Source organism: Pelodiscus sinensis, chromosome 2, assembly GCF_049634645.1.
Source record: "Pelodiscus sinensis isolate JC-2024 chromosome 2, ASM4963464v1, whole genome shotgun sequence".
Lineage (NCBI taxonomy): Eukaryota > Metazoa > Chordata > Testudines > Trionychidae > Pelodiscus > Pelodiscus sinensis.
Genome location: NC_134712.1, coordinates 149979688 through 150001173, shown reverse-complemented (window position 1 = coordinate 150001173; position 21486 = coordinate 149979688). Strand labels below are relative to the sequence as shown.

The window sequence follows — 21486 nt, the reverse complement described above, 5'->3', positions numbered from 1 at the left end:
TTTTTAGAAAATAGTTGGTTTCTATTTCTGAGCATTTTTCCATTTTTATTATAGTAAACTCTGCATATAAGGCTTAGACAAATTCTGTGGTTACAACTTACATGAATTAAATGTCTTCTGTGCCTGAAATGCAAAAAAAAAAAAAAAAAAAACACCACCCCCCACACACACACCTACTAGAGCATGTTCCCAACAGCTTTGTGTTCAGGGATGTTAAAATTAATCAACTGGTTGAATAGTCAATGGACTTTCTTCGACTATTCCATTAGTGGATAAAGACGCTTCCCTTTTGAAATGTAGCAAAAGCTCCTGCTGGCCCCAGGCTCCATGTGGTGCTTCCGCTTTGAAATGTATAAGAGCCCCAGTAGGACTCTTGTACATTTCAAAGGTGGAACACTTGTTCCCATGGTGCTGGAGTGAACTGGCTTTTAAGCCAATTCCCCCAACGCCCCTCCTCCTCTTCTCCCTCGTTACCTCTTTGAGATAGAGGTAGCAAAGGGGGGGGGGGGGGAAGAGGAGCGATTACTTTAAGTTGACCAGTGTGGCTCCTGTCTGATAAGCTTTTGCTTATCACATGGTGGATTAGTCCCATCTCTACCGCGTTCGCAGACTGCAATGACTGTAGGAGGCCACTTCTAAAAGAGAACATTTGAGCGGGAGCTCAGGAAGCAAAGCCCGAGCATTCCCAGGGTGCATCAGGCAGCCCCCGAAAGGCCTCCTCTGCGCCGGGGGTCCCCTAGAATCCCGGCGCCTCCCTTCCCAGGGCACCAGGGCGGGGCCAGAGGGAGGCTGGCCGGGTTACTCCCTTCCGGTGTTTCCAGCAGCGGCTTCCGGTGTTCCCCCGTGGGCTGCCCGGGCTGTTTCCGGCAGGCCCGGAAGGGAAGCGCTTGGCGGGGCGGAGATGGCGGCGCCCGCGGTACCGGTCACCGTGACCGTCAGTTACAGTAAGAGGCGCCCGGCTTGTGTCACTGGGGATCCCCCGGCGCGGCCACTGTCCCGCCCGGCTCCATGGGGAAAGGCGGGATCCGCCTTCGTGGCCGGGAGGGGGAGCGCGGCCCCGGCGGCCTCCCCGGCAGGTGGGGCCCGGCGTTGCCCTTTCCCCGGGATTTGGAGCCAGGAGCTCCGCGCCCCCAAGCTAAGGTGCAGCGCCCGCCTCTGGCTCAAAGTACCCCCTGCGCCCGCCCGACTCCGCGTGCGCCGTGCCCGTGCGGTGCCGCTGGTAGCGCTGCGCCTACCGCTCTGTGCTTAGCAAACAACCAGCTCCTCGATCCCAGAAAGGCTCCGAGCCAGCCACAAAAACCTCGCTTTGCCCTGCCTTGATAGCATGAGTGTAGTCACAGAAGCCCAAATATGAAGCAAAATACAGGACTATGTAGCACTTTAAAGACTAACAAGATGGTTTATTAGGTGATGAGCTTTCGTGGGCCAGACCCACTTCCTCAGATCAAATAGTGGAAGAAAATAGTCACAACCATATATACCAAAGGATACAATTAAAAAAATTGAACACATATGAAAAGGACAAATCACATTTCAGAACAGGAGGAGGATGCGGGGGGCGGGGGGGGGGGGAGGAGGAAGGAAGGTAAGTGTCTGTGAATTGATGATATTAGAGGTGGGGAGAGTGGGATGTCTGTGAGCTAATGGTATTAGAGGTGATAATTGGGGAAGCTATCTTGGTAATGGGTAAGATAGTTTGAGTCTTTGTTCATTCCTTCCCAGAGAGTGTCGAATTTTAACATGAATGACAGTTCAGAGGATTCCCTTTCAAGTGCAGATGTAAAAGGTCTTTGTAGCAGAATGCAGGTGGCTAAGTCATTGAGAGAGTGTCCTTTCTGGTTAAAATGGCAAGAAACTGTTTTTTCTTTGTGATCTTGTCTGATATCTGTTTTGTGGGCATTAATCCTTTGGCGAAGTGTCTGAGATGTTTGTCCAATGTACATAGCAGACGGACACTTTCGGCACATGATAGCATAAATTATATTTCTGGATGCGCAGGAATATGTGTTCTTGATCTTATAACTCACTTGGTTAGGTCCAATAATGGTATCAGCAGAATGAATATGTGGACAAAGCTGGCAACGGGGTTTGTTGCAAGGGAAGGTACCAGGGTTGGTATTAGAGTGGTATGTCCTGTGGTTGTTGGTAAGAATCATCTTGAGGTTAGGTGGTTGTCTATTGGAGACTATGGGTCTGTCTCCCAGAGCCTCTTGGAGTATGGTATCCTGTTCCAGTATAGGCTGTAGTTTATTGATAATGTGTTGGACAGGTTTAAGTTGGGGGTTGTAGGTGATGACAGGTGGTGTTCTATTGTTGGTTTTCTTGGGTCTGTCTTGAAGTAGATGGTTTCTAGGTATTCGTCTGGCTCTTTCAATTTGCTTTTTTATCCCAAATATGGGATCGTGGTCTCCTTGGGCTGGGGCTTTATAATTGAGGAGGAAGAGAGAATCCCTGTAATAACGATCTGAAACTACTAATTACTCGACATAGTAATCGGTCCTGCAGTTGGGTCCCTGCCGTACACTCCTCTGCTCATGAGGAACCAAACTAAACTCAACATAGGTAATATGGGAGTCAGTGCTCTCTTTTTTTCCTGCGTATATGCCCAAACTGACACAAAATCAAGGTATTTTTTTGAAAACTTGTCGATAGTTTTGATTTATTTGCTAAATACAGGAAAGTGGTACAGGATACCCTCACCATTCACAGTAGATGCATTTCTGGCACCACCATGAATGGTGATATTTGTGAATACTGGGGCCCATGGTTCCCAGCTGCTGCAGTGAACTCACCTTGGGAGCTGCGATGAGTCTTCCCATGACTCCTGAAATCACTACAGTTCTCAGCCTTCCCCTCCTCCCCTATCCCACCCCGCCCCCAGGCCAGGATGGGAGAGACTTACAAACATGGAATTGCAAGAGTCTACTGTATGGCCTTGTGGACAGAACAAGTTACCTGTATGAATTTGGGCAAATCACTTCACCTATCTGCCTTAATTTTACTGTCTGTAAAGTGGGGAAAAAGATACTGACCATCCTTTGTAAAGCTTTTTTGAGACAGACTGATGAAAAGTGCTATATTACTATTACCTGCAGTGTGAAATACCCATGCAGACAAACAGCACTTGATGTATAGTAGAACAAGGAATTGGAGGAGAATACTCTCTATACATTTAAAAAAGACTGAAGTTCTTCCTGTCACAAAGAATATAAACATCTGGGTTTTTTAGGTTCATTGTTGTAGTAGAATTGTGAATCATCTAGACAGTTAATCTTTTGATAGAAGCTTTTTGCTGCAGTTTCATTCTTGTTGGTTTTTACCTCATATGTTTACAAAGGAGGACCCCAATCCTGTAAGTTGTAGGTGTGTGTGTAAGTGTTTGACAATAGCAGTGCTGTTTCTTCCTTGCCTTTAGTTTGTTTTTAATTATCCTGGATTATAATTTGTTTAAGGTAGTATAGACTGTTTTGTGTCCAGAGCAATGGGGCACCAGTTCTGACTGGAGTCTTTAGCACTATGATGGAATGCTAAGATATGTTATACTATCTAGCCACTAGGAGCTTGAAATAATCTCATATCTGGTAGTCATTCTGTTTCAGGTAGAGAAGCCTGACCTGCTTGTAGCAGCTTTGCAGCCTACCATGTATGAGAAGCAAATTGCAGGTTTGAGAAGTAAACTAGTGTCAGAGGATTACAAATATAAGGAACGAAACAACAAAGGTTGCAGTATCTCATGTCTAAGACACTCTTCAATGCCACACAGAGTAAGGATGTTAAGTAATGGTTAACTGACTAGTTGCGTAGTTGATAGAGTTTCCATTGACTACTTGACTAGTTGATAGGCACTTCTGCATTCCTCCTCTGAAATGTAGAAGAGCCCTGGCGAGGAGGAATGGGGAAGTCCTGCTGAGTTTGGGCTGCACGTGGCGTGCCAGCTTTGAAGTGTACAAGAGTCCCCAGCCCATTTGAAATGCCGTGCTAGAGCTTGGGATCAGCTGGGGAGTCCCTAGCAGACTCCGTGCTCCACGCATGGCAGTGCTGCACAGCTGATCCCGGACTCAGGTGTGTGCTGCTGCTACTTTGAAGAATCCCCTTTTCTCCCCCCCCCCCTTTGCTGCCTCTTTCTGATAGAGGCAGCAGAGGGGGGGAGAAATCGACTAGTGGACTGACTAGTCCTTAGCATCCGTGTAACAGAGCTTGTTTTTTGAGAAGCCTTCACTATGGACAGTCTGGAAACAGTACTTTGCAAAATTTCAAATTGCTTGAAATCTCTGTCAAGAAACTGGAGCTATCCAGATAGCTTTTTTAATCTATGTAATGGAGAAGCAGGCAGAGCATATCTTGAAATCCTTTGTGACTGTCTTAAAAATTAAAGATGACCACGAAAGGGTTCTGACTATGTCTGATGTGCACTTTGTACCATCAGAGAAATGTTGTTTATGAAAATATCTCTGGAGATATTTAAGAACAAGTTGGATAGACATCTGTCAGGGATGGTGTAGACGGAGCTTGGTCCTGCCTTGAGGGCGGGGGGCTGGACTCGATGACCTCTTGAGGTCCCTTCCAGTCCTATTATTCTATGATTCTATGATTTCACCAGTGATTTCAAAAACTGAAAAATGTGAAAATGTCAGATAGTGTAGTTATTGGGCTAATAGGTAAAAAAATATCTTTTACAACAGCTACAACAGAAGATAGAATTCACGTAACCCTAGCTCCAGCTATCCAGATAATAAAGCACTCTGAATTAATCAAATAGCAGAATAAAAGGTGGGAGCAACTTCAAAAACCTGAAACTAGCCCACAAGAGGTAAACAGACCCTTAATGACTAAAAGTGGTCATTATAAAACACTTGATGCAAGGGGAGAGCACTCCCAGGTAGGGATGTAAACGACTAATCGAGTAGTTGCTTCCCCTGCTGCCTCTATCAGAAAGGGGCAGCTGAGGATGGGATACTGGGGGGAGCTGGCTTAAAAACTGGTTCCCCCCAGCTCAAGCTCCATGAGAGGGGCCAGCATCGCAGAGGCAGCATTCCACCTTTGAAATGTACAAGAGTCCCCGCTGGGGCTCTTGTACATTTAAAAGGCAGAGTGCTGCTTGGCACGTCCGCCTTTGAAACGTAGCAACAGCCAGAAGGGCTCTTGCTACATTTCAAAGCAGAAGCTCTCTTATCAACTAATCAAATAGTCAATGGAAATTCCATCGACTATTTGATTAGTTTATTAATTTTAACATCCCTACTCCCAGGCTAGGAGGAACACATTCTAGCCTACATGCATAAAGCATAGAAAAAGTCATATTTCAAATTGTACATAGAAACTAATTGGGGGGGGGGGTGTTGTTTTTTCTTTTTCCTTTTTTCCTGGGTGGTCAGATGTCCCTTTCTTATGTTTCCTTTAATCTTTTCCATCCATATGTGAAATATTTTTTATGTTAACTGAGGCATGTGCAAATGTGCACCAGTAGCAAAAACAAAAAAACTAGTTGTGTGCACTTTGCTTATCAGCTAGGTGGTGTTTGAATTTCTCCTGAGTGGTCACACAAGAGCAGAGCTTACGGAACACTGGATGGGAGTGAAAGTCATAGAGGAAAAAATCAGGAAACCAGAAGGGGACAATCTCCCGACAGTGCTCACTGCTCTTCAAAGGCATCTAGAGAGAGTCAGTGGATACCACCCAGAGGAGTTCTGCTTGGAGGCAGAACTGTACAAAGTAAATGGAAATAGGTCCCAGAGTTGCAAAGCAAACCCTTATCCAGAATATTCCACTTGGCATGATGGCAGGCTATCACGGCTAGAGCCACAAGGAGGCTGATAAGGGAAGTTTGTGGGGCCAAGTTGCAGGAAGATAAAGGGAAAAATGCAGCTAGAACCACATTAAGAGGCTCTGGAGGAGCTGGAAGAATCGCTGCAACCTGACAAACTCCACATGGATGCGTGTCTGGGTCTCTGTCTTGCTGCAGAAAGGGCAAGTGTCAGGGGAGTTTGTGAACTGTGCCAGGTACAAGCTAGGGATGTTAAATATTGGTTAATTGAATAGTCAGTTAACCTCATGAATTCTTAGCGGCTAGTCAAATATTCTATAGTTCCCGGGGGTGAGGCTGGTAGCCAGTGCTCTCTGGCCCCACTCCCGAGGAACTCCTTGTCACCACATACTGCTGTATCTCTATCAGAGGCAGCAGTGCAGGGTGGCAGTAGCCCCTGTCCGGGGTGAGGGGTATCTGAGCTCCCAGACCCGGCGTGAGCTCGAACTGAGCTGGACTGCCTGCCTCCTAATACACTTTAAATGCAGAGCCGCAATGGGGGTAGGTCCAGGACCCAGTGCAAGCCATGACTGAGGTGTGCTGCTGGCCAGCCTGCTAAAAAATTTACAGGTAAGGGGTGGGGAATGCGTGTAGTCTATAGCATTAACCTATAGGCGTTTGCTTATCGGTTAATCAGTTAATCAACTATACTATTACATCCCTAGTACAAGCCTGTGCTTATGGCTTCATGCAGGAGGCTCCAGCTGATATCCCGCATGGGCCATGGGATCAAAGTGGAGTAAAGACTGGCCCATAAGGGTTCCTTGCCCTCCTTAGGTGGCATCAGGTCCTGCCATTTAGTATTGGGGTGGGAAACGACAGCTTGGAAGTGATCAGTCTGAAGAAGCACAAGCATGTGCAGATGTTTCCTGGGGGTAGTTCAGAGGTGGAGTAACTGGTGTTCAGCGAACTTAGGTTGTGTCTAGGGTGGTCAAGGAGGCTCATGGGGCAGGAGTCCAATGACAAGTTCCAGAAGGCCTGGGGTGAGAGGTACACCCTCCTGCAGGACTGTTCAAGAAAAGCAAAAGAAGCAGCATGCACCACCTAGAGCACATCATGAGACACATGAGGCAAGGCAGCCCCATGCGCTGACTGCCACCTGGTCACTCTGATTGTTGTCCAGGAGGTCTCCTCTGGTACCAGACAGGACCAATCTCCAGTGCCTCCAGCACTTGCACACATAGATAAGGGTTGTGCAGTAAGAAGTCCTCTCTATCGGCAGCTGCTATGGACCTGGTCAGAGTCTAGCTTCCAGGTCCTGTGGAGTTCTGGTAAAATATTGGCAGCTCAGAGAGGTCTTACAAACAACCTTTTGGGTGGAGATAAAAGAGCTGCTGGTTACTTTAGAGTCCTTGGAGGAAGGGATGCTAAAGGAATCTCTGGCTTAGAGGTGGAAAGCATGGAATTGGCTATGGATGCAGACCGGGCCCTATTACTATCTTTTTGTTTTGAGAATGTGGTTGGGAGTTTGCAAGTAAATTACTGATGAAGACATACATGTTCTTTTAAAATAAAAAAAGTAAATCTTTAGCACTTTTCCTTTCAGAGAGAGCTAAACAAAGGATTTTCTTGTGAAGTTAATTGGGAGAAGGGTTCTTCTCCTTCTGTAGATCTCGAGAAGTCCAGAGGAAAACAGGAAATGCTCCTCCTGATATTCTTCCAGGCCCGTCTTAGCCAATTTCCATTCCCTGTGAACATCCTGAAGTCAATGGGCATAGTTCTGTTCTGCCTGTCTTAGATCCATGAGGGTGGAACATTGGAGAAAGCAGCAAGTATGGAAGAGTAGGGGCCATGTTTCTTCTTCCTGAGGGTTTACTGCTGCAGGAGATGAGACCTTCTAGGGCAGGGGTCTCCAACCTTTTTAAGCACAAGATCCCTTTTTGAATTTAAGGCTAATCTAGGATCTTCCTCAAACCCAAACACGCTTGCCTTGCCTCCTTCCCATCGCTTCTCTGAGGTCCCACTCCTGTTCACTCCATCCTCCCTCCTTCATTTCATTTGCTTTTATCAGGTGGGGGCAGGTGCTTGGGGTGCAGGAAGGGTTCAGGACTGGAGCCTGGGTTCAGAATGCGAGCTCCAGTTGGGCACTGCTTACCACAGATGGCTTCTGGGCGGTGGTGAAGGGGGCTAAGGCAGGCTCACCCCTACCCTGGCCCTGCACCACTCCCAAAGCATCCAGCAAACTCTCTCCATCCCTGCCCCCCTCTGCTCTGTAGCGATGGGGTACAGGGTCGAGGGAGGGGCACTCTCACATCAGCACCCCCTCTTTCTTCTTCCTGTGCCCTGCCCAGCAAACAGAAGGCTCTCGGGGTGAGGGACACCTCCAAGGCAGAGGGCAGGAGCAGCACAACTGTGCTGTGAGGGACAGATGAAGTGCTGGCACTTGATAGTCTCCTGGCCAAACCTCTCAGGATCACCTGTCAGAGATTCCAAGATCTACCAGTAGATCCTAATCTAGTGGTTGGTGACCACTGTTCTAGGGCATCTGAGAAATTTTAAAACTTTTTGAGCTGATTTTTAGATCCTATTTTGGGACAGGCTATGGAGCTTATGCAAAATCATCAGAGCCTTCTAAGATTCTGGGTGGGGCTTATGATGTGTCCCCAGCATTGCAGGGATGGTACTGGGGTAAGCATTAATGGACCTTATGCAGACAGGATTGGAGTTTTTGATAGGCACTGAATATGCTGCTCAGGTTCAAGGGAAAAGAGTATTTCTGAGAGAGTAAAGAAGGGAGTCTTCATTCCCTCTTGTAGGCGGAGCAGCCTGGGGAAGGAGGTGATCACTTCTCGTACATGGTGGCTAGTAAGCAGTAGGAGCAATTAGGTTATTATTTGTTTTACTGAGTCCCCACGCTGCCTGACATCAGCATTTCCTCCCCTTTTTGGTGGACCTTAGAACCTTCTGGACATTACAAAGCCTACTAAAAAAGGAGTTATAGTCTTATACTGCTCATAACCTCTGAAGAACTGTGGTCATGATCCTAAGGACTTCTGAAGGGTAGGACTCCCTTTCTGCAGACGTTAAGTCTGAACTATCTGGATACAATATTTAGCCTGAGGCTTCTGGCCTGTAGAATAAAGGAACATTCCTTGCCTCTCTTTGTTCCCCTCCTGTAGACTTCCCTCCTTTTAGCAGGAACAAGGCTTCTTGCACAAAAAATGGAGAAAATTCCTGTACAAGACTTCACAAAGTTAAAACTGTAGACTGATATCTGCGAATGTTGCCTTTTAAGATTATTAAAATTAAGTAAGATTTAATTTAACTGTGGGTTGCCTTTTTTTTCAGGTAATGAAAAACACACTATTCAGATTTCATCTCACGAGGAAGATAGTGAACCAACACTACAAGACATGGCTCTGCTTATTGAACAAGTCACTGGAGTTCCAGTTCCTTTTCAGAAACTGATATGTAAAGGTAGCTAATATTTAAAAATGTTTCTCACAGGTATTCTAGATTCAACATTACATACCAATTTAATGGGGATTAATTTACCTATCTGATCAACATTAATCACATAACTTAATTCTCTTGTCAGTTTTAGAAATGACGGAATAATTTAATATTTTGACATAGTAGATATATGGATGAGATGGGACGGTAAGACCTGGATTTTATTTGAGAAGGATTTTAGCGGGAAATCAGACTTAAAGTCAGTTTCATACTTACTAAAAATTAAAGCAGAAAATTGTTCCTGTTGCTTTCAGTCTTGTTACCATAGCCATCCGCTGTGAGCCAAACAAAATCAGTTTCACGTATAGAAAGCAGAATGGCTCATCGGAAGAGTTACTTTGATCATCCAAAATATTGAAAAATAACCACTGCCAAAAATGAAAGACTAAGTGAACATCTATTTTGCAATTCTAATAGTGTAAATGGAAATCTCTAGCCAACAAAAAAAAGTTTTTCTCTTTACTTTATTGGAGGTGGTACTTTTCATCTAATTCAGCTTAAAGCGTACACAATGTGACACCTCTAAAAAGCATTTTAAAATGTTGGATTTTTTTTTCAAAATGAATGGTTTATTTTAAAAATAATTACTGTATAGTATTAAATATTCATATGTGAAACAACAAAGCATTCTGCACAACGTAAACCCTAAAGCCAAGTTAAAGTATTACTATTAGTTTGTAAGTTGATAAGTAGTTATAAAAGAATAATTGTTTCCTTTTCCCCTAGGAAAATCCCTGAAGGAAATGGAACAGCCATTATCAGCTCTTGGAGTTAAAAATGGTTGTAAAGTCATGCTGATTGGGAAAAGAGTATGTGTCACGTCATGAAGTCTCTTCCGCTGTTGTTCTTATCTCTGTTGATATTCCCGTACAGGAGCTTAATTGCTGCTCATGGTGAATCTGCTTAAAATGAGTGTCAGCACAATGATAAAGAAACAAGTGTTCCAGTTACTTACCTATATCAGTGTGCACTGTATGTATGCATCTGGCTGTATGCACAGCTCTTCATTCTCTTGACCTACAACTAATAACTCTGTGCATCATGTGCATTTTTTTTGAAAGTGCATCATATGGTGAATCCCGGCCTAATTTGTCATCCTGCCAATGTTCCTGAAGCTGTTCTTAATTTTTGCTCTGTTCTGCCTTATTGTTCATGAACATATTGCAGAAAGCTAGGTGTCAGTATTGATTCTGCTGCTGTAAGCCATTTATGATTATGTCATAGAACCCATGAATTTACCAGTTATAAAATACCTGCTATTCCACTTATACAGTTTGTTCGGTTGTTTTGATTAGTAGCTACTCATTAACTGTTTGTTAATTTGCTTTAATCTAGACATGTTTGAAAGACAACTAGAGGAAAAGGAACTACAGGTAGTCCCCGGGTTATGTACAAGATAGGGACCATAGGTTTGTTCTTAAGTTGAATTTGTACACAAGTTGGAACTGGCATCCAGATTCAGCCCCTGCTGAAACTGACCAGCGGCTGACTACAGGAAGCCCGAGGCAGAGTTTCTCTGCCCCAGGCTTCCTGGAATCCGCCACTGATCAGTTTCAACAGCAGCTGAATCTGGACGCCTGGGACAGAGCAGCTGGGGCGCTGCCAGGTAGATCCCCGCAGCGCCGCACCTCGGCGCTGCGGGGACCAACCCGGCAGCACCCCAGCTGCTCTACCCAGGTGTCCCCAAGTCAGCTGCTGCTGAAACTGATCAGCGGCTGATTCTAGGAAGCCCGGGGCATAGCAACTCTGCCTCGGGCTTCCTGTAGTCAGCCGCTGGTCAGTTTCAGTAGTGGCTGACTTGGGGACGCCTGGGGCAGAGCAGCTGGGGTGCTGCTGGGTTGGACCAGTAGCGCCGAGGAGTGGCGCTGCGGGACCAACTGGCAGCGCCCCAGCTGCTCTTCCACAGGCGTCCTGATTCAGCTGCTGCTGAAACTGACCAGCAGCGGCTGAATCAGGATGCCAGGGGCAGAGCAGCTGGGGTGCTGTCGGGTTGGACCAGTAGCGCCGAGGAGCGGCGCTGCAGGACCAACTGGCAGCGCCCCAGCTGCTCTACCACAGGCGTCCGCGAGAAAAGCCTGGTCTGCTGGAGGGGGCGGGGGGCACACTAGCTGTGTCCCCCCCCCAGCAGACCAGGGAGACGCGGAGCAGCTTTTCTTGCCCTGGAGGACACCGGCAGTGGGACCGCGGCGCGTCTGGGTGGTCCCACCGCCCGTGTCCTCCGGGGTGAGAAAAGCCCTGTTCGTAAGTACGGATCCGACATAAGTCAGATCTGCGTAACCCGGGGACTGCCTGTAATGAACTGGTAATGCATGGCAGCAGGTTTGCAATGTTGCCGAGACCACAGCATGAATTGTCTTATTTTTTTACTGTATCTGTGCTGTGAATGATACGGAATTTTGCCATAACAAAATTGTTTCCCTAAGAATGAAATGGCAGCTTGCTTTGCTGATGTCACCAGCAGTGAGTGGTCAGGAAAACTGTTGACAGTAAAGAAGCTAAGTTTTATCATGAGGTGTTAATATTAATAAAAACAACATTCTTTGATCTTTGGTCTTTCCCTTCATATTAATCTCATGCTGTATTTATATGCAATGTATCCATTAAAAAAGTGAGGATATTCATAAGTAACCATTATAAACTGAGGGTATGTCTACACTACCCCGCTATTTCGAACTAGCGGGGTAATGTAGGCATACCGCAATTGCAAATGAAGCCCGGGATTTGAATTTCCCGGGCTTCATTTGCATAAGCCGGGCGCTGCCATTTTTAAATCCCGGCTGGTTCGAACCCCATTCCACGAGGAGTAACGGTAGTTCGAACTAGGAAGCCTAGTTCGAACTACGTAGTTCGTGCCGCATGTTGCCGCGCGGCACGGGGTTCGAACCAGCCGGGATTTAAAAATGGCGGCGCCCCGCTTATGCAAATGAAGCCCGGGAAATTCAAATCCCGGGCTTCATTTGCAATTGCGGTATGCCTACATTACCCTCCTATTTCGAAATAGGAGGGTAGTGTAGACATACCCTGAGAGAGCTTATTTGATTGAATACTGAAAGTTGGCAAGTTGTTGATGCTGAATCTGATAATAAAAGTTGAAAGCATTCGTTTTTACATTATATTATATGTTATCCCATTATCATTTAATTCAGATAGGTTTATGACATGACTGATTTTAAGGTAAATGGTTTATTTTGTCATCTTTTAAAAACTACCCAGAATAGTCCAGAGGAAGAGGTGGAATTAAAGAAATTAAAAGATTTGGAGAAGTCAGTGGAGCAAATTGCTAACAAATTAGAGGAAGTTAATAAAGAGTTCACAGGCATACAAAAGGTAATATTTTTTCTTGTCCTTACATTTCATATATTTGTATATTATACAGTCCTTGCAACACAGAGAGAGATAGGAATCTCACAAAGTTTTGAGGATTTCTTAAAATACCTTTAAACTTATGTTTCCTGTACTTTGGGCAAAAGTTGGCAAAATAAGAACATGAATGAGTTAATTCTCAAAATGGTGTGTGGATTTAGTTGCAAGATTTCTGTAAACAATTTGGAGAATCCTGTGACTTCTTGAACTGCATGGGAAAAAAATAATAACCCAACTAATATTTGGTCAGCTTGCTGCTTCATAAAAGCTGTGGTAGCTGTGCTATTGTTAACGTTTAGGGTCATTGATTTGCTTGTTTTGATGTGGGATGTTTATTTGGTAGGACACATAGGATGCGTCTGCACTGCACCCTTAGCTCGAAAAAAGCTACACAATTTGAGCTACACAAATTGTATAACTTATTTTGAGTATATTTCAAAATAGCTTATTTTGTAATAACTTTGAAATAAATCGCTATTCCGAAATGATCCTTAATCCTTGTGGGATGAGGTTTACAGGGATGTCAGAATAGCTATTTTGAGATACCAGAAGTATCCCAAAATAGTGCTGCAGTGTAGATGTACTCATAGAGAACTACAATAATATTTGATAAGGGAGAATGAAAGGTAGACTGCATTTGAGGCCCTCTGGTTTTCCTTTTATTTTAAAAAGGATTACTCTTCTTAAATTCCAAGTTTTTTTCTTCTAATGCTAAAATAATTCAAGCATCTAAATGAAAATGTTTGCACCAGAATTTCTTTAATTCATATTTAAATGGCAGTATGTACATTCTTTGGAAAATGGAGTAATTGTTTTCCTTCCCATACAGGGCTTTCTGGCAAAAGATCTTCAAGCTGAAGCTCTTAACCACCTGGACAAGAGGGTAAAAGGAACTGTTGAGCAGTTTATGAAGATCCTGGAACAGATAGATTCCATTGTGAGTAAAGAGTCATACAAAGGGGTTGTATATTCCTTTCACAAGTTTTTGGTTCTTGCCTTTTTTAAAGGACAGTTTGTTCGTCATATGATATTTTAAAAAACTAACAGCAAATTAATTTTGGTTAGTTTGAAAAACAAGTTAATTTGTTTGTTCACTATATCTTCAATACTCAGTTCTTTTCCTTGTATGTCTTCAATGACGTCTTCATTGTGATGTCCATGGCAGCTCCAGTTTCTAAATGGTGACACTAATGTCTAGGTATGCATCCTCATAATACAGAAACACACCATATCGGGCTGTGGCCTCCTATGTCCACATGAGATAGTTATCATTTACTTAAGTTCCACCCTTTTTCATTTGTTCTGGTAAAGCACAAAGAGCTCAGTGGCGGGGAGGGATAGCTGAGTGGTTTGAGCATTGGCCTGCTAAATCTAGGGTTGTGAGTTCAATCCTTGAGTGGGCTAGTTAGGGATCTGGGGCAAATCTGTCAGAGATGGTACTTGGTCCTGCCATGAGGGCAGGGGACTAGACTCAATGACCTCTCAAGGTCCCTTCTAGTTCTATGAGATAGGTATATCTCTATATATTACATGGAAATATGTTACAGTAACATTAAAGATCTCATAAAAACCAGGAAGACATCGTCCTTTTAATGCTTGTTTTGGGGACAGGGAAAGCACAGACAAGGGCAAGTCTTCTGGTTAGTCAAACATAGATATATAATTTTTTATTTAAGACATTTGCAAACTGAGAACTGGATTGATTTTTTTTGGAAGGTATCAAGGCATATGTACAGCCCTCATAGCTGCATTATCTGTGTATCACACAGCCATTTATGGATTTTTATCCTCTCAGCATCCCTGTAAGGTAGGAAGTAGTAAACTTTCTAATGTACAGATGGGGAACGGAAATGGAGGGTATAGAAAGTGACTAGCCCAGGGTTACACTATCGCTGAGCTGGGAATTGGACACAGGTCTCTTCAGTCCCAGTCCAATCCTTTATCCACAAGATCATGCTATGTGGAAGAATTCCTTTCCCTCATATAACTGTATTGCATACCATACCTGTTTTCATCTAGTGTATTTTTTTTTTTTGCAATAGTAATAACTTAGGCCCCAATACAGTAGATGAATTTCACAAGGCGGGCTGTTACACTCACACAGAACCCCATCTATTTCAACTAGGGATGTTAGATATCTTGTAATTGAATAGTCGCTAGGGGCGGCGGCCAGTGTGCTCTAGCTTCCAGGGAGCTCCCTGCCACCCCATGCTGCTGCCTCTGTATCAGCAGCATGGAGTGACAGGTGGGAGTTGGTGTGTGAGGGGAGCCAGTTTAAAAAACAGCTCCTTATGCAGACCGGCTGCCTGATACAGAGGCAGCAGTATAGGGTGGCAGCAGCCCCTGTCCACAGGGGTTCGAGCTCCCTGCAGACAGAGGCTGGTCTGCAGCAGCAGCCCTTGTCCATGGGGAGCTCAGAACCACCACAGACAGAGGCTGCTGCCATGGACCAGCCTCTGCCTGTGGCAAACCTGGGCTTCTGCAGAGGATGCAATTATGCAAATGAAGCATGGGAAATTCAAATCTCGGTTTCATTTTCAATTTCGATATGTCTAATTTACATCCTTCTTTCGAAAGAGGGGTGTAGTTTAGATGTACCCATAGTGTGCTAAGCATTGCACTAAGACAAAACAAGGCACAGTTCCTGACTCAAAAGTTAACTCTAGACTTTATTGGTGCCCCGAACCCTACTTTTTTATAATGGTCTCTGGCTTACTTTTCAACTCCTATAGTAAATGAAAATGCAGTTTAAGAGAGAGCTCATTAGGCTAGGGCTAAAAAGAATTATTCCTCCCCTCTTCATGTGGCCTACTACCATGAAAGGCTAACCACTTGAAAGTCCGAAGGGGAGGTCTGGTTTCAGCACATTTCAGATTCAAGTCCTGTTTTCTTATAATGTTATATGTGATTGTTATTACCACTTTAATATCAATAAAAGTCCTGAAGCTTCAGGTGGTAGCCGAGTTAGTCTGTCACAGAAAAAAACAGCAAATGGTCTGGTAGCACTTTATAGACTAACAAAACGTGGATGGTATCATGAGCTTGACTGGCTAGCTGAAGAAGTGGGCTGTGCCCACAAAAGCACATGATACCATCTATATGTTTTGTTAGTCTATAAAGTGCTACCAGACCATTTGTTGTTTTTTTCAATAAAAGTTCTGTTTGTCTGCTCCCTCAAAAGTTACAAAGCATTTAAAAATGGTTAAAACAAACTCAGCTAGTGTATCGGATTTCATGAGCAGGGAAGCAGAAGCACTGTAAATGAAAAAAGGGATGTCCAACAGGAAACTTATGCCAGAAAACATCCATTTACATTTGTTAATTCCTGTAAATAAGCTTTAGAGAAGACCAGACAAGTACAGGCAGTCCCCGGGTTACGTACAAGATAGGGACTGTAGGTTTGTTCTTAAGTTGAATTTGTATGTAAGTCGGAACTGGTACATATTGTAGGGGAAACTAGGCAAACATTTTTCCAGAGCTAAGTTTTATTCTCCCACACCTCACTTCCCTCAGTCCTTTATTCTCAAGCTGAGGTGTCTGCTGAGAGAAGCCGCTCTGTGTCTCCCTGGTCTGCTGGGAGGGGGCGCTAGCTTCCCGTCTCCCTGGTCTGCTGGGGGGAAGCAGCTAGTGCGGGGTTGCCTCACCCCGTTTGTAAGTAGGGATCCGATGTAAGTCGGATCCATGTAACCCGGGGACTGCCTGTAGCTTTAAATGGACTAGTTGAACCACTGAACCTTCATTATTTAGACTTCTGGAAATGCATTTCTTTAATCCCAGTTTAAGTTGACATGCAGTTATCAGGGTGCCTCTTAAAAAGATTCCACTATGTAGCTGAATGTTATCTACAGCTTTTTCCTTATGTTTTGTATATTGATTTCAAGATGAGCCAACATCAAATTGTTCATTTGTTTACTGCAGAATCTTCCAGAGAATTTCAGTGACTGCAAACTGAAAAAAAAAGGATTGGTGAAAAAGGTTCAGGTGAGTCTTTCATTAAGTAATTGTTGGGTACTTGCATAGCAGCAGTTTTGTGATCTTCTAAAATGAAATGCTTGGGGTTAGATCCCAGGAGATCCTTTAGATTTCTAGGCTTTTGGCTGATCTGATAGGAATGGATTAATCAAGCCTCTCTAAGAGCAGTAATACAACCAACATTTTATAAACTGATACAAAAAGGAATGGGGTTACGTAGTTTATGTTGCTGTCAAATTGTGATAGTGGTTGGTGTGTATGGCTGTATAATGATGTGGAATCTCTGACTACCAGCTAGAAAAAACAGTTTTCACTTTAGCTGTCTTGCATCTGTATGGGATAGAGAAATGAAAGTGCACAACTGGAATCTGTGTATGTCATAAAAATAGCACTGTGGTAGACTAGTAAAAAAAGCTATCAGTTTGTATAAGACAAAATTCATGTTTTTTCTTTCATATAATATTTACTTGGCTATAAAGTGAGCACCTTTACCTCAAGAATGAAAGCTGTGTTAGAGAAGAAATATTCTAGGTACAATACTTTTTTTGTTCATATTGTGTGTTGCTTAACACATTTATTCCCAGATAACACTTCTTTCAATGTTCAAGCATAATGGAGTTCTCTTATTTGATGATAGAATCTTAACTCCTCCAGAAAAAAATTGCATATGTAAATAGTGATACTGCTTCTGTTTTTAATTGTACTACAAGAGCATCAATCACAGACTGTACAATACCTACCAGAATGGGACTCCAGACATGACCTAAAAAAAACCAAACCTGGCCCTAAAGAACTTAAAACTTAGTAAACAGGTGGATAAAAAAAACAGATAGGGAAACTTAATTCTGTCCAAATAAAGAAATATTCTGTAGTCCAACCAGTGCTAATACAGGTTCTCCACCTGCAAGGCCAGTCGACTGTGTCTGCTGTGGGACAAGTCTGAGTAAGCAGCCTGTCATCTCTGGTAATACTGCAAAATTAGAGCAGCTACAATGCAGCAAGTAAGAAAACTAAAAGCTTGTACTAATCAATCAGTGATAATTATGAATATGGCTTTAAAAACTTCTGGCAGGTCACTCTTTTCTTAATGTATACACATTTTATGAAGAGTTTTATTCCTTATAGAAGAAACTCTAAGGCCTCAATTCTGGAAGCTGTTCCATACAACCATACCCCATTGCTCAAGTGAATGGGGCTTTGTACAGGCACAGGGATATTGCATGTGCTTGGAGTTGCAGGATCAGACTGTAAACTCTCTGGAGTAGAGATCAGGATTATCCATATAGGCCTATCACAGTTGGTTCTCAATTTGATTGACATCTGATTGCTACTGTAATATTAATAATACAACATTGAAAAGTATCCACTTTAATTGCTAAAATTAGTCATTTAAATCTGATACAAATAGAGTGAAATTAAGTTAAGTACTACAAGGCAGACAAATTTTTCCACATCGCCCTGTCACAGGCTCCTACAGAGGTGGGGATGGGGGGTAAGAGCAGGTGAGTCAGTGTGAGCCAAATACGCACAGGGAGCTGGCTTGAAAGTTGGCTCCTCACGCTTATTGGCTCCAACCTACCCCCGTCACGCTCCGTGCTGCTGCCTCTATCAGAGGCAGAAGTGTGTGGGTGGGCGAGAAGGCACCGGCCCCTACACACTTCTCCCCCCACCCCACCCCACCCCCCTCTGATACAGAGGCAGCAAGGGGCTGTGTGGAAATACGTGTAGTCGACAAGATTAACCAATAACCCCAGGCTTACCAGTTAATTGTGTAGTTGTCTACACAATGACATCCCTAATGCAAATCGTGACTATTACATGTTTTGCTTCTGTAACACGGTTTGCTATTTGATTACAAGAGCTTATTTGAAGTAGGTATTGGTTGTATGTATGACAATTGTGATTGGGAGTCATTAACAGGGAGCAATGTTCCCTCTAATTTTTCCCATGCATGTGGAATGAATTTTGTTATGTGCACCAATATGGAGGTGATGTGTGATAGCTCCATAATAAGGCTCCAGCTGGGGGTGCAGGCTGTGGAGTGGAGCCAGGGATGAAGAGCTCTAGGCTGGGATGAAGGGTTGAGGTGCAGAGATATGAGAGCTCGGGCTAAGGACAGAGAGTTGGGGTACAAGAGATTGAACGCTTCAGCTGGGGGTGCAGGCTGTGTGGTGGGACCAAGGATTAGAGGTTTGGGTGCAGGTTACTCTGGGGCTACAGTGAGGAGAGAGGAACTGCCCTCAGCTCTCTGCTTGCAGCAGCACCTGGGCTGGGGGAAGAGGCATATCTCCTGCCAAGGCAGCTCTGGGCCTGGGCCGGGGCTGGGTTCAGGGCAAGGGTGTGGCTTTGAACAAGGCAAGTCCAGGTTTCTCACAGGCTGAATTTGTTCCAGGAGAAGGGTTCTTTTCTCCCAGCCACAGCATATCCAGGATGGGTCTGGGTTCAGGCTGGGGGAGGAGTGTCTTAACAGTACTGCCCTTGCACTGGGAGATGTAAGATTTATAGCAGGAGTGGGGGATCTAAGGCCCGGAGGCTGGATCTGGCCCCAAAGGCTCGAAGCTACCTCCCACAGCATTAGGGAGCCCGCATGGTGCTCCAACTCCCCTGCCATCCTCCTGCAGGGCTGGAGCATACAAAATCTACTAGCCTGAGCCCTCCAAGGCTCTGGTGTACCAGGGGAATATGGGAAGTGTCATTCTCCTTCTCAGTCAGGGACCACATCAGACAGGGTAGTTTTTTGTTGGTTTTTTTTGTTTCTCATTTGTGTGCAGCCCCCAACTGATTTTCCTGTGGGTCAGTGGCCCCCAACCCAAAAAGTTCTCCACCTCTGATTTATAGGTTTAGTGAAGATTGCTTAGTTTGGTTTGGTACAGCTTTAAGTGGACTTTGCAGTATTGGTGTTAGACATGTTATATACATGAGAAAATAGGAAAGGGGATTATAGTTAACAACAAAAAGCAGGTCACCACTTGTCCGAGCGTGTTCTCTTCCCCTCTCCCCCCAATTGCTGATTGGTGATGCTAAATACTGTTGATCTGTTGGCACTGCTGTTTTCATTGAGCTGATAAATTAGATTTCTACTGGGGAATGAATGAATGAAGGAAATTTTCTGTTCACTTAAGTTCTAGCAAAAGTTGTGACCATTGCAGAAGCCAAAAGAAACTGGAGTTGACTTTACTTCCAACTTCATAATAGGAACATTCCAATTAAAAAAATTATTGGGAAGCAGTTTGTCATTCTAGAGTAATTTGCACTCTTAACTTTTTGTGTGTGTTAATTTTATTCTCAGGCTTTTCTTGCCCAGTGTGATACTGTTGAAGGAAGTATTGGTCAAGAAATGGATAAGCTACAATCAAAGAACTTGGCTCTGGCAGAATGAGGCATCACTCTTGATAAATAGGAGAAATAATTGCTCTGTGAGCAAGAAGAGGAGTTTGCTCTTTGTTTTGGAGCACATATTCAGCTATTTGGTGGTTTTTTTTTAAGCCCAGTCTGTTTAGACTGGTACTAGTCACTCATTACTTGCTGGTTGTCACATTTACCACTCATTCAAAGCTATTCTTTTCAAAAGAAAACAATCCTTCCTGAAGAAAAAAAGTCTTTGATGGGTGGTGATGCATGTTTTAGTTAACTACATACTGTAGCACATTATACAGTTCCAAGAGGTGGGCAAGTTTGGATCATTATATTCTTTTTACAAAGACATTTTTTTAAATTAAGTTTTTCTCAATTCTTATCTTTTCCATTATGTCTTCAAAATTATTTGCAGCTCAAGAAGTTTGAAAACCGTACAAGAGCATATGTTGCAGTTGTAGGACTTTAGCTTGACTGAAAAAAGCAGGTTTATACAATAGTTGGGACATCTAGCATTCGAATAGAACATTTAGAGCAATAAATAGTATCCTGCATCTGTACCAGTTTAATACTTGTATGTGTTCATAAGCATAGGAAAACTTGACTACAGTGGAGGTTGTAACTATTTTAGCCTTAAACTATCAAAATAAATGGAATGTACTGTAACATGTATGGTACTTAATTTAACTGTTTAATTTTCAGTGAATGCATTGGCACTTTTTTCTTGATACGTATTTTGTTATACTGTGTACACAGCGTGTATTTGTTTTCTGTAGTATACTTTTCCTTTGAGTAATGGTGTGAAATGCAACTGGATAATTCATGTTGCTTATATAAGAAGTGGGCAGTCCAATCAAGCTCTGAAAATGGTGCTATTTTATCAGAGTATTTTTGACTGTTTCACTGATTTGCTGTATTTTAGAGAAAATTGCAAGTAATTATCTCTGTTCCCTTTGGAGTTAGTGGATGAATATTTATTAATCTAATGTCTATTATAAAGTAAAATTGTAAAACAATTTTTTAAAAATATTCTGCCACTGATAGCATCTCTTTAACAAGAGTTGCCATTTCACTGCTATTTCTACTTGGAAGTCCTGTGTGACATGTGGCAGTTTGTGACCAAGAAAGCATTTATCAACAAGCACTTGATCTGGTGGCAAACAAGCTCCCTTAACTCTCTCTGGATTCTGTGAAAGTTAAGGGTGTTCTGCATTGCTTGCCAGATGAGAGCATGAGAATCTCTGTGTTTTACGACTGTTTTAAGGTAAGTTCTCTTTACCAGAAAAAAAAATGAAAATATAAGCATTGAACATATTTCAGTTATGTTAAATAATTCCTAATAAAATAAGATCTCAAAATAGTGATAGTCCTCTAATATTTCTCCTACAGTCATAATCAGAGGAAAATTGTTAGTGTCGCAATCTGTTAGCAGATGGGCAATATGGCACTTCTGTATCTTTTTAACAGTTAGTAGTTTGTTATAAAGTTTTTTAAAATGTTATATTATACCAAATATAATTAGATGAAGTGAACATATTTTT

The 21486-nt window shown here is 43.4% G+C and overlaps 1 protein-coding gene across 1 annotated transcript; it reads left to right on the top strand.

The window, feature by feature from the left end:
* Positions 1-802: 802 nt before the first annotated feature.
* Positions 803-20607, top strand: BAG1 (BAG cochaperone 1). Its single transcript, XM_006134115.4, has 7 exons — positions 803-944; positions 9092-9220; positions 9983-10065; positions 12470-12583; positions 13449-13556; positions 16538-16600; positions 19881-20607. The coding sequence occupies exons 1-7, from the start codon at positions 902-904 to the stop codon at positions 19968-19970; spliced, it is 630 nt and encodes a 209-aa protein (XP_006134177.1). The 5' UTR covers positions 803-901; the 3' UTR covers positions 19971-20607.
* The last annotated feature ends 879 nt before the right edge of the window (positions 20608-21486 follow it).

Bases quoted from the DNA above. Each gene is read 5' to 3' on its own strand.
- BAG1 (XM_006134115.4), top strand. From the start codon at position 902: ATGGCGGCGCCCGCGGTACCGGTCACCGTGACCGTCAGTTACA. The intron at 945-9,091 runs GTAAGAGGCGCC...CTTTTTTTTCAG, and splicing joins CACCGTGACCGTCAGTTACA to GTAATGAAAAACACACTATT. The intron at 12,584-13,448 runs GTAATATTTTTT...CTTCCCATACAG, and splicing joins AGTTCACAGGCATACAAAAG to GGCTTTCTGGCAAAAGATCT.